General features: G+C 34.2%; 1 protein-coding gene across 1 annotated transcript in view; it reads left to right on the forward strand.

The window, feature by feature from the left end:
• Positions 1-13,772, forward strand: part of LOC144964609 (uncharacterized) — an 86,511-nt gene extending 72,739 nt beyond the window's left edge. Inside the window, exons 5-11 of the mRNA XM_078899080.1 lie at positions 1,394-1,811; positions 3,133-3,624; positions 4,476-4,739; positions 5,658-5,755; positions 7,654-7,729; positions 8,591-8,818; positions 9,089-13,772. Coding sequence (XP_078755206.1) covers positions 1,394-1,811; positions 3,133-3,624; positions 4,476-4,739; positions 5,658-5,755; positions 7,654-7,729; positions 8,591-8,818; positions 9,089-9,151 — 1,639 coding nt within the window. The 3' untranslated portion in view covers positions 9,152-13,772. The remainder of the gene's footprint in view (positions 1-1,393; positions 1,812-3,132; positions 3,625-4,475; positions 4,740-5,657; positions 5,756-7,653; positions 7,730-8,590; positions 8,819-9,088) is intronic.
• Positions 13,773-17,146: the final 3,374 nt, after the last annotated feature.

A 17,146-nucleotide genomic window follows, 5' to 3' on the forward strand; every position in this document is an offset into this window, starting at 1 on the left:
TTTTTTTTGTTACATTATTTTTTTTTTATTGTGTGTCCGGTTTTTGTTCTTTTCTTTTTTCTTTTTCTTTCTATATGTGTGTGTGTGTTTTTTTGTTTTTTTTTTAATTTTTTTTTTTTTTTTGGTCACAGTGAAAATATTATTATTATTATTATTATTATTATTATTATTATTATTATTATTATTATTATTATTATTATTATTATTATTATTATTATTATTATTATTATTATTCGTCTACATCGGTCACGCCGGTATCTAGTTCATTTTCATCATCCGTTGTGGGTTTATTCTGAAAAAAAAATGATACACATGTGATGTTGTTGTGTTGTTTGCATTTTATTTAATTATTTATTTATTTTATTTTTCATCAGCATCATCATCATTATTATTATTATTATTATTATTATTATTATTATTATTATTATTATTATTATTATTATTATTATTATTATTATTATTATCAGTGTTTTTAAAACAAAGGAGCGTTTTGTTATCTTTCACAAGAGTTGTATTTAGAAAACAGCGTATGGTCTCTCTCCCATATCAAATAATAAATATGTCACACACACACACACACACACACACACACACACACACACACACACACGCACACACACACACACGCACACACAGAGAGAGAGAGAGAGAGAGAGAGAGAGAGAGAGAGAGAGAGAGAGAGAGAGAGAGAGAGTCTATCCATCCACTTCGAGAGTCCACAGGTGTGTGTTTGCCACATCCCCCCCCCCCCCCCCCCCCCCCCCCCCCCCCCCCCCCCCCCCCCCCCCCACTCCTTGCCGCCCCCTCAGCCAGCAGGCCAGCAGCCGTGCAAACAATGTAGTGTGTGTGTCCTTATCGGATTGGGGTCCTCAACCTCCAGTCGACACGGTCATGTCCTCTTGGGGGCTTACTATATAACTGCTTGGCTGTGCTGACTCACAATGACATAACACGTTTTCCAATTCTGGCCTCAAAACTTTTTTTTTTTTACAATAAATTATTGATAGATTAAGATGACACATAAATGGTCCAAAAGTTTTAAACCCGAGGCTTCTGAAAAGATAAGAATCCTTAAGGTTTAGGTTGTTTGGCAAGTGTGAGTCATGCTGGTCGATCGAGCTATTTCACTGACCAAAATTGGAGAAGGCCTTTTGTCATTGTGCGTAAATTTGGGCGGGTAGCTTTAACCCTTAAATGTCGAGACGGATTTTCTCTCTCTCTCTCTCTCTCTCTCTCTCTCTCTCTCTCTCTCTCTCTCTCTCTCTCTCTCTCTCTCTCTCTCTCTCTCTCTCTCTCTCTCTCTCTCTCATTTTACTGCTTGTCTCCTTACCCATATCTGGATATTAAAATAAATATTAACTCGTATTTTTTTATGTCTTTCTTCTCATTTCAGCCATCATAGTTCTCGTCGTAGAACTCGTGAAAGAGGAGTTACCACCACTACTACCAACAACAACATCAACAGTTCCTCATCTTTATCGTCCTCGCTGCCATCATCAGCATCTTCCTCACTATCGTCCTCCATCCAGTCATCCGCTTCCTCATCGTCATCATCATCCTCATCGTTGCCCACATCATCTTCCACCACGGCGTCCTCCGACGAAAGTTACCGAGTGCTCGGAGCAGCAGCGGCGGCGGCAGCGGCAGCAGCAGCAGCAGCAGCATACCACCATCAGCACCATCCCGCCGCCAGCCACCACCACCATCACTTGCATGTGGCCGCCTCTCCAGCCCTTTTGGCCAGGCAGATCCATCCGTCGGCTATGTTGTCGGCTCAACATGCCCCAGCTAGTCTGGAGCATCTGGAGCAGGTAATTAGAAGAATTTAACCATCAACAGGCAGACGTGAAAAGTGAACAAAACAGACCTGCCACTTATTTGGTCGGTTATATATAAAACTAATGGACTTTCTTTCTTTTTTTCTTTTTCTTTTTTTTTTTTTTGGAAAGTAGTGAACAGTGCCAGACAAAACAGACAGAAAAATCCAAGAAATAACCTGCCTGCCTCGACTGGGAATCGAAGCCCAGACCTCCTGATTTGATTAATCTTGCATTTTGCTTTTTGCTTTTTGCTTTGTCTTACACTGTTTCCTACTTACATTTTCAGATTTTTATCTTACACCAGAGCCTGCTGCTCCCTCATAGTGAAACAAAGTGAACAAGTGGGTTCTGAATAAATGTCCATAAAAGCCTTCCATTTTATCAATGAGGCCATGACATTTTTAAAACTCTTCTAAGGTCAAAATGATGTGGAAAGTGATCAGTGAAGGGATTTCAACTAACATATTTTTATAATGTTGACCTGAAAGCTCGTCCTCCAAAGGAAGTCCCATGTTTAAGAGTCGTTGTTGTTTGTTTGTTTGTTTTTGGGGGGGGTTTTTTTTGTTTTTGTTTTTTTTTAAAAAACAAGATGAGGATCATTTTGATGGATTGATATTTAAAGGACATGTTTTCATGCCAAAGTTGTAGACTTGTTCAGAGTAGGGCAGATATGTGGTAGCGGTCCCAAGACTCTAGTCCTGGCATTTATTTTCTATAGGTAAGACACTTTAAACACATTGCCCCATATAGAGTAAATAAACTATTAAGAAGTCAGGTGTGAATGAGTACCTATTTTTGATTAGTGATGGTTTTTACAAGAGCGAGTGTCTCTCAGGTATAGCACTACAGTTGTCGACTCATAACACAACATAGGTTAGATCCGATGGTTGGGGCAGGTGATTAGTCATTCTGACGGTTGGTATGTCATTAGGAAAGGCATTTTACACTCATTTTTGTCTGACCACCCAGCAGCCATTGTGTTGCTGGATCTTCTTGATTTAGTGAAAAACATCCTATTCAAAGGGTAGAGGAGCAAGCAATTGTGACTGTTTACAGAAACTTAGATAAGCCAAACTTCCCATGTTATACATTACAACTTGGGTCCCGATTCTCAGGTAGTAGAGCACTTGCTTCACAATCAAAGGGAACGAGATCGATCACGGGTGCAGTCAAGATTTTTTGATGTTTTGAACATGGTGAAACTGGAAATGCAGAATTTAGTTAAGCATATTTAAAGAATAATGATCAACCGATTTAATCACAAATTCATTCCCATATATTTATACTCATTTTTTCCCCCTTACATCTCCAGGCCACCCTAGCCGGTCAGATGCCTGTTGGTCCTACTACCTACCTCCCCATGTGTGCGACAGCAGCCCACCGACATCCCTTGGGTCTGTGCGCACCTGCAGTACCCCCGGTCCACATGAGTGGGACCACCCCAGTGCCTTCCTGGTCCTTGGCAAGCCTTCCCATGCGTCTCCAGTCGTGTTCCCTCCCCCATTGCAACCTACCCCACCCTGTACCCACTCAGTACCTCCCAGCCACCGCCCACCACACCTCACACCCCCCCCCCCAAGCCCCTCACCCTGTCGCAGCCCCCCACCCCACTCAAGCACAACTACCCATCCCACCATCCTCCCAGCTGTCGGCCGCTGCTGCTGCTCTTCACCATCATCATCACCATCACCACCAGCAACAGCAACAACAACATCGTCATTCTCACCCACACCAACAACCACCCACCCATCATTCAGCTGTTTTCCATCATCCCCACCCTCATCACAGAGTTCAAAGTTCACAGGTAGGTTCATGTTACCATCTTTTGTAAAAGTTTATGTAGATAAGGGAACAGTGAAAATCTATGCTGGGGAAAATGACACTTTTTTTTTTTCATTTTAAGTCAGAAGTTTTCTGGTTATCAGATCATGGATTAGATGACCCGATGACCCCCAACTAGGACAAAACCGTCCTCAAACTCAAAATTTAGTCAATGAATGTAGAGATAAAAAATCTTTGATAGTAATAGATCAGTAATTTTAAAAAATGTTAGTTGAATAGTATTGCTCAAATATCCAAGTGTTTAGTGCGGTATAGATCCACTTCCTATATATAGCTATTGATAGAATGAAATTGACGTCACTCAGCCAGCTATTTTTATGAGTAGTTCTCACTAAATTGTATTATTCAGACCATAAACCTGTTACGTTAGACATTGTTTTGTGTGTTTGTGCGTTATATCTGACGGCCGGGTGTTATGAGTTCTTTAACTAAATGTATAGCATCAATATGTACAGAAGCTGACATACTATAGTTACATCATGGTACAGATGGTTTGAGTGGCTAAATTTGGTCAACTTAGGACATTTTTTTGGTTGCTACTACTAGATAGGAAGTATATATAGGACCAATTTTTTAACTACACTACATTAAGTCTAAGGACTGAAATTGACAATTTGTATCACTTAAAGATCAATTTCATTCTTTTTGTTATGATACTTTTTTTTTTTTTTAATCTAGAAATTTGGGGGATAAAAGTCTACACATATTTTGTTCTTAAATTATGGAGATTAAGATTTATTTTGTTGCTGTTGCCAATGTCAGGTCCGATTCATTCTTTCCAAATAGAATTTAATGTTCAAATCCCTCCAACAGGATGAAGACGTAGTACGGTCCACTTTAGCTGACCAGCGAGGAGGAGGTGCCAGCGTCTACCCAATCCACCCAGCTGCCGGCTACCACCACCATCACCATCACCATGCTGCTGCTGCTGCCGCTGCTGCAGCCACTGCCATCGCTTCAGCCACCCACCCAGGCCACCCAACCCACGCTGCCCCCACACTCCCCCACCACCTGGCAACCTCACAACCAGTCTTGTTGCAGGAACCCACCGTACATCCTGCCCCTCCTGACTTCTATGTAAGTTGTTTGATTTTGGCATGTTTTGATTTGGTTTGTTTTTGTTTTTTTGCAGGGTGGTGTTCTCTTTTTTTTTCTTTCAAAATTGGAACCATTTATCTTATTTCTCTTTCCACTGTATATCTATCCTAGACTTGGCCCTGAATGGGTCCTTCACTAAGAGGGAAACAAATTTTTTTTTTTACGGGATGGGGGCGGGGGGGAATGGTATTTTTTTCCATGCAGTTCACCAACATGCAATGACTCACTGTGATTGTTATTGTTACTCTTTTAATGAATTGTGACAATTTGTGAATGGATAATAATCCCGGAGAATGGAAAGTAATGGGGGAAAAAATAAATTTTATTTCATGCGAAGGTGAGAGCAAGCAACACACATTAATTTATGATGCATTTTGTCAAATTTATTACCAACAGCAGGAATGGTACTCCATTATGGAGTATTGGTGTCGAAAACACAACGGGACAACTTAAACAAGTGATTGTTTGTATAACATACCACAGGTCTTCTCATTTAGTATGAAAGTTGTCAAGATAAAAAAATGATTATACTTAGAACTTCATTTGTCTTTCCCCTTAGTCTTGATTGTCAAAGTATTTCTGACCAAAAAAATATCAAATATCAGTTTAGATGGCCCTCAACCTGTCAAAAAGTCTCTAACCAGAAGGTCTTTGAAGTCTGAGGTACAAGACTTTTTGATCAGTTCAGAATAAATTCTTATTGAAGACATTTGAAGTTTTCTGGCCAATTGAAAAAATTTGTTTTGTCAGGGAAGGGCAGTATTGTTAATCATTCTTTTTGGTTAGAAATCAGCCTAAAAACAATTATTCTTTAATTTAAAAAAAAAATTAAAAAATTCTTTTACCTTCTTGTCATACTCATCTTTAATTACCATCTGCTTTTTGTCATCTCCATAGGGCTCCCTCTCAAGACCTTACTCCAGGAGGTCAAGCACACGCAGTCGAGTCAGGATGCAACAACATCACTACACTCCAGGATTCCTACTCCAGTTCCTGTAAGTTTACCATAACCATTTTTGTATTCATCAGGCAGACTGAACTTCTTACGGTCTTATAACTGCAGAGTAGAGATACAATTACAAAACACTATTTTAAATTTGGCCTGAAAAAGCCTTTATGTCATAGTTTGACCAGTTACAAAGCCCCCACCCCCATCATGTCAGAAAGACATGAAAAACTTAAATTTGTTTTATCAGGTTTATGAATATATTTTTTTACCCATTTGCGGGTTACCTTTAAATATTGATACATAAAATGAAACAAGTGTTCTGATCTGGGCTAAATGTCACTAAGAAAACCATAAAAGCTCTTCACTCCAGCTTTCAATTTTAAGCCTGAGTGGCATCACTGAGGAAACTGTATCATGTGGGCTCTGGGTAAATTCCTATTTGTAGAGATTTAAGAGTCGTGCTCTTCTTTTTCTAAACCACAAAGAGTGCTTTGTTAATGGGTTTTGGTTTCGTATAAGGTGAAATGGTGTGAGTATATGTAAACAATAGCGTTAGATTATCTTTTTTTTTGGATGGGATATAAGTGTGGTCCTCATTTACAAATACAATACTAGATATTATTGCTGTGGCGCTTCTGTTATTTTTACAATTATTATTATTATTATTATTATTATTATTATTATTATTATTATTATTATTATTATTATTATTATTATTATTATTATTACTACTACTACTATTATTGTAAGTATTGGTGGTATTACAATGTTGTATTTTTATGATTATTTATGGTATCATTTTATGCTTTGGTTTCATTTACCATTTTTTCTCACTTTCATGTATGTTGTCATCAAATTGTATGGATTATTGATTAAAATCAAAGTTATTTTTGTTTGTCTTATTTTGACTATGGAACTGATACTTATCATAGCAGACCTGCCTACTTGAAATAGGAAAATGTAATAAGTAGTTTTCAGGGTAAATAACATCGTAGGTATTTTAACTACCCTTAAAAATCACCAGTTTGTCCTTATAATGCGTGGGGAAAAATATTTTTAACTCTATGTGATAGCTCTGGCACCAGAACTTCGTTTTCAAGAAATGACATATAATTAAAAACCTTTATTATATCCAGCTCGGGATTTAGCGGTAGTACTACGGGAATTATCGTCGTCGTGAGGAGGTCTGTTGTGATGGGTATCAATATTTTATTTTTATTTTTTATTTATTTATTTATTTTTTTTTAATGATAAAAACTGATTGGATATGTAAAAGTGATGGTGAAAGTGGTAGTGATAATGGTAATGGTGTTGGTGGTAACGGTGATGATTGGGGTGTAGTGATGATGGTAATATTATTATTGTTATTATTATTGATTTCTTCTTCTTCTTGTTCTTCTTTTTCTTGTTCTTCTTCTTCTTCTTCTTCTTCTTCTTCTTCTTCTTCTTCTTATTATTATTATTATTATTATTATTATTATTATTATTATTATTATTATTATTATTATTATTATTATTATTATTATTATTATTATTATTATTATTATTAATATTATTATTATTATTATCATTATTATTATTATTATTATTATTATTATCATTATTATTATTATTATTATTATTATTATTATTATTATTATTATTATTATTATTATTATTATTATTATTATTGTACGTATTGATGGTATTACGATTGTTGTATTTTTGTGTGGTGTATCAGTTTATTTTTTGGTTCCATTTACCTTTTTTTTCTTCTTTTTTTTTACACTTTCATGTCTGTTGGCATCAAATTTTTGATTTATTGGCGAAAGCCTAAGATTGAATAAACTTTGAACTTTGTAAATTTACATTTAATTACAAAGGTTTTTGACTTCATGCTTCGTCCCATATGTTGGTCAAGACTACATATGACTGTAATTTATTCCTTTTGTCTATTCACTACAGAGCCATGCTTGGCAACCAGCCGATGCCACCCTATGGTAGGGACATGGACAACCCAGAGGAAGTGGAAAATTATGAGGTAGGCAGGGTTATTGATTTTTAATTTATTTATTTTTTTATCTTTTTTTTCTTTTAATTCAACTTTTATATTTATTTTTGAAAAAGAAAAATTCTCAATGAATGTGTAAATTTATAAATTTTTGTGTTTTTATTTTAGTATGATCAGGTAAAATATTTCCTCTCTATGTTGTTGATTGCTGAGTCCAGTTTATGCTCTGTATCAGATACAGATTCAAGAAATAAATGTAGTCAATATTTGAAGGGATGAAAATAATACAAGAAACTAAGTATCAATTTTAAAATAATACAAGAGACCACGTATCAATTTATTTTTTTTTAACAGTAAACAATAATGCTGACATGTGGGTAGATAAAGAGTTAAACTACCAAGGAAATCTTTATTTTATGGATATTCCTAACACACGGGGTCAGTCCTGACACAAATGATAAACTCATGTTGCATCTTAGATTGAGATTTAGTAGATTAATGTAGCTGTCAGAGAAGTTCACCGCAAATTCACACTGAATTTTACATATAAGTAAAAAAAAAATTTTTTTTTTTCCCAAAATAGCACATTTCATAGTTTCATTACAGAAATAGAAGCCCTTATGGTTTTTGAAGTTGTTGTTCTATTTAAATCTATGGGCCATAGCACAGTTTTTAGAACGCCAGTTTACTGGAGACTGAAGAGAGAAATTTTTATGTAAATGAAAAAGCACTAGCTACTATCACATGGTGCTTATCAGTTCTCAACAGAATAATTATAGCAAACACACAAATATCACAACAAATGTTATGGCATTCACCTTGAGATTTGTCTCTCTTTTTTTTTTAATTCTTCGTTCACTTTTGGCCAATGTTTTCTATTATCTGTTTCAGGCCTTGTTGTCTTTAGCGGAGCGTCTGGGAGAGGCCAAGCAGAAGGGCCTGACCAAGAGTGACATAGAACAGCTCCCAGCTTATCGATTCAACTTTGAGGCAGAGCGTGCTGAGTCAGACCAAACTTCATGCGTCGTGTGCATGTGCGACTTTGAGGCCAAGCAACTTTTACGCGTGCTACCCTGTTCTCATGAGTTCCATGCCAAGTGTGTAGACAAGTGGCTAAAAGTACGTATGTTTTCTTTGATAATATTTTCCTCTTTAATGGAGTCTTTAAGATTGTCTGCTTTAGAGCTATATGTTGTCAAATCCATCTGCAAGAATAATGTTATTATTACTGTTGTTATTATTATTATTATTATTATTATTATTATTATTATTATTATTATTATTATTATTATTATTATTATTATTATTATTATCGTCGTCATCATCATCATCATCATCAGGATTTTTTCTTTCATCTTTACTGATTTTATTATTCTTTCTTCATTTTAGACTAACCGTACATGCCCAATATGTCGTCAAGATGCAGCCGAATCCAATTGTTGTTCTGACTAAATTCCTGATGGATTGGACTGGATAAATGTACTATGTTGACCGGCAAATTCTTTCTACTTCATCTAGATTGGAATATCGTTTTCAAACACACTATTTTATGGAAAGCATTTTAAAAATACTTACAGGTCTGCTTAGGTTTTCATCGATACACCAGTCGAAAAAGACACGATTCCAACCAATGGGTTGCATATTTTTATCTCATGACAATTTGGCAACCAGTGGCAATCTGACAACTCAAAATGGTTGCTGTTCATAAAATCTTCATATATTGATCGTCTGTCTTACTCTCCGGCACTGATTTGACTTTAATGTTCAAAGGTATGGTTAATGGAAATGTAACTTTAGCAAAAACCTGGACAAGGAGACGGAAAGGGGGGGGGGGGGGGGGAGTTTCACTCTTTCTTTTTCTTTTTTTTCTCAAAAGGAAACTACAGGATAATTACTGATATGTTGAATGCAATTTTACAAGCAAACAAGGATTATCGTTTCTTGGAGAAAGTGTCCTTGGAATCGGAACCCAGTGTGCATTTGTTATTTTCTGTACAATAACCATGGGGGAAAGGCTAGATTTTACAGTTGTGAAGGAAAAAGACCAGACATGAGATCAGTGTTGGAACTTTTTGACCAGTCAAGAGCGTTTTCACCGATGAGTTCTGAAATAAAAGCTTTCTGGCCAAATAGAGAAAGACATGTTTTGTCAGTGGAAAGCAGTGTTCATAATTAACTTTAAGGACAGATAGCAGTAGCATTGTGAATTTGCTTACAGGAATGATACCCATGCAGTATGAACGTCAACAGCCAAATAAGGGTGATTCACGTAAGGTCGGATTATATGAGCACATGTCAAAGACACATTCCAAAAGTGCTTGCTTTGGGGTTTTTCCAACCAATCAAAATGATGTAATTTTCAGACAATTGAAAATCATCATTGAGATTTGTTTGATAAATAGGAAAGAAGGGCAAAGCTCTTGCTGTCAACTATTCTCTGAAACTTTACTTGAGATGTCCTCTCATTCTCTAACATATGTGAATCTCCTCTATAAGGCACTGCAAATACATGGGTTAAAAAAATCTCAACAATTCTCAATAAGTAAAAGGTGAATTAAATGTGGATATTTGACAATGTTTCATATTTGCAGAAAACGATGCCGTCTTTACAAAGAAATAGACCAAATGACCACATTTTCCCTTTTATCCTCTAAATATATTCGCTACTATTATATTGTCTTTTGATGTATCCCAACCCAAAGCAATCTTTTTAAAAATTGTATCACACATTGGGCATGCACTGTCTATCCACTTCCTTGCCATCATCTATTCAAAGCTGCAACTGTAAAAAGGAGTGTATGAAGCTGTTCCAGAGAAAGCCGAAAGAAAAATACAAACATTTTTAAAATTTAAAAATAGGTGGCCTTTACTGTGGATAGAACCTCAGGTCAGCTATGCCTCTCAAAAGAGATGACTGTTCTTCAATGGATGTGCATTCCGTGTAAGCCAGAAATTCACTTAGTGATATATATTTACACGTTCATCTCCGAGGCTTTGATGGTCAAAGTTGATATCAAATGACAACACAAGATGAGACCCGAACTCACTGGTTTGTTTTGAATTCCTCACCAATAGGAATAAACAGAACCGCCATTCTCAGTTAATTTTGACCAGATGGCTTTGACTTCTAATTTTGATTTATCAAGATTAACCTCAATTTGTAAAAATGTCTCACCTCTTACAGGTGTGAGAATTGATGATATATTTTTGCATCAATGTGGTCTAGTTGTATGACACTCACCTTCAGATCGGAATGTCCTGGGTTCCAGTCCTGCTATGAACGGTGCATAGTTGAGTCCTTGGGAAAGACTCTTTAATCACAATCTCTCACCATACTCAGATGTAAAATGAGTACTTGGTTGTTAACGCATTGTCTCTGTCAGCTAGAAAAGAGGTAATATTGCCTTAACGGCGTCATGTCTCGCCCTACATGTTGACGCTAGGGATCCCTTGCAAAGCGCTTTGAGCATGTTTACTGGATATTGTGCTATATAAAAGCTCAATAATTTTTTTTTCTTAGTTTTTAAACATTTGTATAGTGGTCTTTGCCTGGCCTTAAAGGGCTTCACATTCAACTCTCAAATTCCTTGATAGTATTGATGGCATAATTAAAATTCATTTGTTGCTATCCAAAAGATCTTTTGAAATAGGTTTTGAGATTTTTCTTGATGAATGACTTTAATTTTGTTGAGACTCTGTGACAAGTTAGGGGTCATCTTAGTCAATGAAAATACTTGAAGTAAAGGTTTTCAACACCAAATGATAAGAAATAAATGTGTTTTGTCTCTACAAGGCAAGTTAGTCAGGATTTTCCCTATGAATTGACCTACAACACACCTCAGATTTCACCATTTCTTCATTAAAGTACAATTTCTCATCCAATGAACGCATTATTTGTTTTCAAGTTCATCATGGAACAGGGTACTTGAATGCTGTCGTCAATGGTTTCATATATTTCATTTGATTTATATATTCTACGTAATATACTTATGATATGTCAATTGATGTTATCTTTATCAAACAGTGATAGTAAATGTAAGTGCAAGGATAAGAGAATGACACAGGGTTAAATTGGTATCAAACCGGGATATTCGTGCCTGTACCAGGGAAAATAGCAATGGCGAAATGGAATAGAAGCCTCATCAATTTAAAATGTACAAAAACAAATAATGTTGATGTTTCAGATTTCCTTTTTGTCTATTAAATTTGACGAATTAGACTCTTAAATTGAATATTCGTCTTCATTCATCGTATTTTGCAGACAAAGGGAAAACCCGAAACTTGGAACATCAATTCTCTGTGTAAATTAAATTGAAACTTCTACCCAAACCATCAACATAATTTGTCTTTGTGAGTTAGATTGAAGCTTATTTTTTCATTGTTATTTACTCCTTCGAGCTTCAAGCAGCAACAGTTGCATCTGTGCAAGAGTAGTTCTGTTCTCTACAAGAATGAACCAGTTCCCTTTGTCCTATATTTTCTTGGGTGCAAACTATATGTATCTAGAAACCTTTGACAATCTCATCATCTTCCTTTTATAATATAGGCCCTGAAATGACTTTAAGGAGGTGCCACATAAGTGTTATTTTATATTTCTTTAAACATATATTTGATGGGCGGATTCATTTATTTTTAAATTAATTGCTGGTGTCGATGAATTATTGAAGTTCAAGGGGGGTTTTGTGTTAAATCATGGCAATCTTTAAAACCATTTTGATTTCATGACAGCTTTACCACACTCTTTATATATGCATGGGTTTTATGGTGATTTTGTAGGTAATTTGTATGTTTAAATCAGATTAGTGTACCTAACACTCCTAGCTTCATAATGCATTTCTTGATATTCACTTGCATTACATTTTCAATGACAATAGTAATATGCATCATTAGGAACATCCGGTGAACTTTATTGTTGCTGTTTGTTTTGTTTTTTTTGGGTTTTTTTTTATTCTTTATTTTTGTTGCTTGAAATTTGCTAGATATATTATTATATTATCTTTTTTTAAAATTGTTCGTCAATTAAATTCTTGATTACGCTGTGCAAAACAATATAGATTTTATTTGAATGAAATTTAAATGTTTGTTGAAAAATGTAACAATATCACAAGTATTCCTGCACTTAATTTGTTATGAATAATTCTGTTTGTTTATTGAATTACTGTTGTTGAACAACTATTGCTATTTGATGAATTTGTATTATTTTGTTGTTTTTTAGCTTTTTTGTTGTTTTGTTTTTTTTCCAATGGGCAAAGTGGAGAGAAAAAATTATTTGTTATTTGTTTTGTTATATGAGAATGGAAACCTTGTAAATATAGAAAATTATATTTTCCATAACCATTGCAAACTGTTTAATTTAAGGTTACTAATTTTTAAATTTGATGTTGCTTTTACCGTACACTCTGTGGGACAAGGTGGTCTCAACACAATTACATTGCCTCTTGTACATTCATGGTGGGTTGGTGGCATTATGTGTAAAAATAAAACAGTTTAAAAATTGATGAGAATTTCAGGGATGGAACTTTTCAAATTTACCAGATGACGACTTTGGCGTTTTTTCCTTGTTTTTTAGTTTTCATTTTTAATTTTCTTGTACTTTAAAAAAAAATCATATTGAAAAAAAAAATACATAAAAGGCCACCTATATTGTTTTGATTACTTTTGAATGGTGTTGTAATAATTTGTTTTCAAATATAAAAAAAAAAAGAAAAGCAACTTTATATTTTTGTATATCAGTATGAAGACAGCAGTGAAAATTGAAATTTATAACTAAGTCATGAATTTTTAGTCAAATTGACATTGCTGCTGCTATAACTGCAAAAAAGTCAAATTACCCAATTCTTCTTAACTTTTGACTCGAAATTTATTTTTGACCCACGATTCAAATGGGCAATCTCTGTTTGAAAAGCTAGTTCCATCCCCTGAGTTTTGCATCAAGTGTTAGAGATTGTTGTTGTTGTATTCCAATTAACCCCTATTTCATTCATTGTTCCAACTCCAGTTCGATTGTCACTTTTCTCCCCTGTTTAAGTTAATCCCGATTGATATGAATAAATAATAAAAATGAAAAAAAAAATTGTTGTGATGTCTCACAATCCGTGTAGAAGTGTTAATGATAGAGTTGTTGTTTGTTTTTGATTTTTTTAAAGGTAATTTTAGTTTCAAATTATTTGATACTGTGCAAACATTTATAAATTGGGTCAGTGGGGGGAAAAAAGAAAACGAAAAAATAATTCTTAAGATAAAGAGAAAAAAATTAAATAGTCATTAAAAAAAAAAAATTACTGAATTCAGTATTTTATTTTTCCTGTACATTATGATTACATTTTTTAAAATAACTATCCTTTGTGTTTGATGGTGGACCTTTTTACACTACAACACATTGTTTTTGGTCATTATTTCATTATTCATAAAGGCGCATATAAAGGATATGTTTGTGATTTGAAATGTGACCAATAAAAAAAAGGTGATTTCAGTTTGTGATTAAGGTGAACAGAAAGACATTCAACTAAATGATAATCTAATGTGATTTATTTGTGAACTGTAATATAATCAGGAATCTGCAATGCATTCATGCATTGAGGCAGGAGCATTAATTAACTTATTGTCAATTGCTATTTATGGTTAAAAAGAAATGAGGAGAAACGTAAAAGATGATTTAAGGTGATTGATTCAATCCAGGCATTGACTTTTAAGTGAGGTTTCATTTTACTCAAATTTTAAAATCATAAGGAAAGAACAAATTTGTGGGCCTCCACTGGTGTAAGATAAAAGGCTGAAACTGGATTTATAAAATAGTACCAGACAAAGCAGAAATAAAAATGCAAGAATGAAAAAAAAAACCAACCCACCACACCACTCAGTTTTTGATCATAAGCAACATAACACATCTGAGTTATCTTATCCGTTTTCACCAAGAGAGCAGTATTAGTAATAGAACGCTTGATTCCAAAGTCATGGACTTCATTGATTCTACAAATTCTTTCAAGTAATTGAAACTCAGTCCTATTAGCTTTTGCTACATAATTCAAATGCCACATCTTGTTGATTTGTGAAATTGAAATTATAAATAAGAAATGAACTAAATTACAATCAGCCCACTAGTTTAAAATTTTCTGTTTTCTTTCTGTATCACCATAAAGAATAGAGCGTTTTCAGTCTGTCTTCAATTTATTTATTTTTTTAATTTTCATATTGTTAACATTTTTTTTCTCTCTCTCAGTATATGTGATATGTGATAATGTATTCGTTAGTAAAAAGTGGTTTTAAAACCTTGTCTAATCCATTTATGCTGTTTAGTCTTGTCGGGTTGAGGGTGATGTATTATTGTAATTAATGATACTGATTCGTTAAATATGCGTTGAATTGTATATATGATATAAATTGTTGGTATATACAATATCCTGCCATCAATATCATTTCTCACCCTTTTTCTCTTTTAATATCTTTTTTTTTTCTCTAGTACTAGTACCTAGTATTTTAATTTATTTTATTTTCATTATTTTTGTTGATTTTTAAGAAATTGACTATTTTTATGGATCATAATGTTTGTCTGGTCACACTGTGCAGTTGAAATGCGTCTTTGCTGTTTAGGATGTTAGGCCTCAAAAGTTAAAAGATTTTGTTTGAGAAGTTCTGGTAATATTTATTTCTACTTAAATTATTGGTTAAGAAGTTTTGAATTTGCTTCTGATATAAAGAGAAGATACCTAATAATAAAATAAAACCATTGAACATTCATTCATCTTTGTCCTGTCATAGGGCTGATACACGCAAACAGTCTGAATGTAAGAGAAGAAATGCCATGAGATGTTCCTCACGCAATTGACTGTGGGTGATTTTTTATTAAAAAGGAAAAAAAAATTAGTACTTTGTTTTTGCAAGTAAATCCAAATTTCAAGATTTGCTTTCCGTTTGGTTTGGTAAAAATGAAGTATGATGAAACCCCTGTAGTCAGTTTTGTATGGAACTGTTTATGAGTAAGAGCCATTGATCCCATGGAGCTGGAGTTTTATCCCAGTTTCTACAGCATGAAACGGACAAAAGCATTTGCTTGCTACCCTTTGGATAGGACTCTAGTCTGTCGCAAAGTATTTTCTGCCCCATCGAACAGACCCAGCTATTGAATCACTGCCGGGTGGACAAGGGGGTCATGAAAATATCTGGACTTCACCTGAGATTAATCTTGGTCAGCTGCTCCTGAGTCTTTCTTTAAATTTCTTAATAGTTTCTTTTGAAATGTGGCTCAGGCTTTAAGCTTGCCATTTTGAAACTTGTCGCAGGAAGAAAAAAAAAAGATTTATAAGGGACCAATTGCTATACACTCTTCCTTTACATGATATGGAAGAAAAAAAGAAGTTGAGAAATTAGATCCAGGGTTGTGTTTTATTATTCTCTACATCCATATTTGAATTTCTTCATTCAGCTTAGCATTTGCCCAATCGTTAGAAGTGAATGATGAGATACTATGAGGTAGTAAAAATCTTGAACCGTGGTGCTTGCGGAGTACAAGGAAAATATGGCGTTGTTTCAAGCTAGTTATTAATGAAATTGAGTCATAATGACGTTTTTGGAAGTTGATTTTGTCAATCTGTTTGTCTGTTTCTCTGAATGCCAGTGGTTAGCCTTGCCAATGTAAACCCATCCATGCCTTGATGTAAAAAATCCACCTCGTAGACTTTGTAAGATTACAGTTTTCTCTTCTAATTTTTATCTTTATTGATAACAGTTTAATATTTAAAATACATGTGTAATGAAAAGGAAAGAAACAATAATTTATAAATAAGGACGGCCAGTTCCCCACTTTCCCCATGGTATTAGTTGATTTAAAAATGGAAATCTTTTTATCAGCTGATAACACACGACATGTTTTGTTTTTTCTTCAAATTGTTTGGGTTTTAGTTTGTATTTGTTTTTTTTCCTTTTCATTACTGTGTGCTCTAAATAATGTTCATTGAGCACTTTCTTAATAAGCTACTGGACCCGGTAATGACCCATCCTATAGCAATATAATAATAGATATAAATGTAATTTACAATTTTGCGTTTATCCGACAAAGACAGCTCGTCTACTCCCATCAAATAAGATTTTTTTTTTTAAGAATTCATTCAAATAACATAATGGTTGCCATTTCCTTGTTACAAATTGAACTGAAATATGAAAGAAGAAAAATCACACCATCTACCTCATTATCATTTTGATTCGTGAAGACAAACTTAATGATCATGATATAATGATAATAATAATGATAACAATTTTATTTTTCAGTTTGTTTATGTTTGTGTTTTTCTTCGGTTTGTTTGTGTTTTGTTTTTGTTTTGTCTTTTTGTGGGGGGAGGGTTGTTTTGTTTTGTTGTCTTTTTTCTTTTTCTTTTTGGGGTTTATTTTTCTGTTTTTTATTTTTGTCTTGTTAGTTATTGCATAGTTGGGATAATTTTGGGTGATTTTGGT

The sequence above is a fragment of the Berghia stephanieae genome, chromosome 2 (assembly GCF_034508935.2).
Source record: "Berghia stephanieae isolate SIO BIC M18660-M18661 chromosome 2, UCSD_Bste_1.3, whole genome shotgun sequence".
In the NCBI taxonomy this organism is placed as follows: Eukaryota; Metazoa; Mollusca; class Gastropoda; order Nudibranchia; family Aeolidiidae; genus Berghia; species Berghia stephanieae.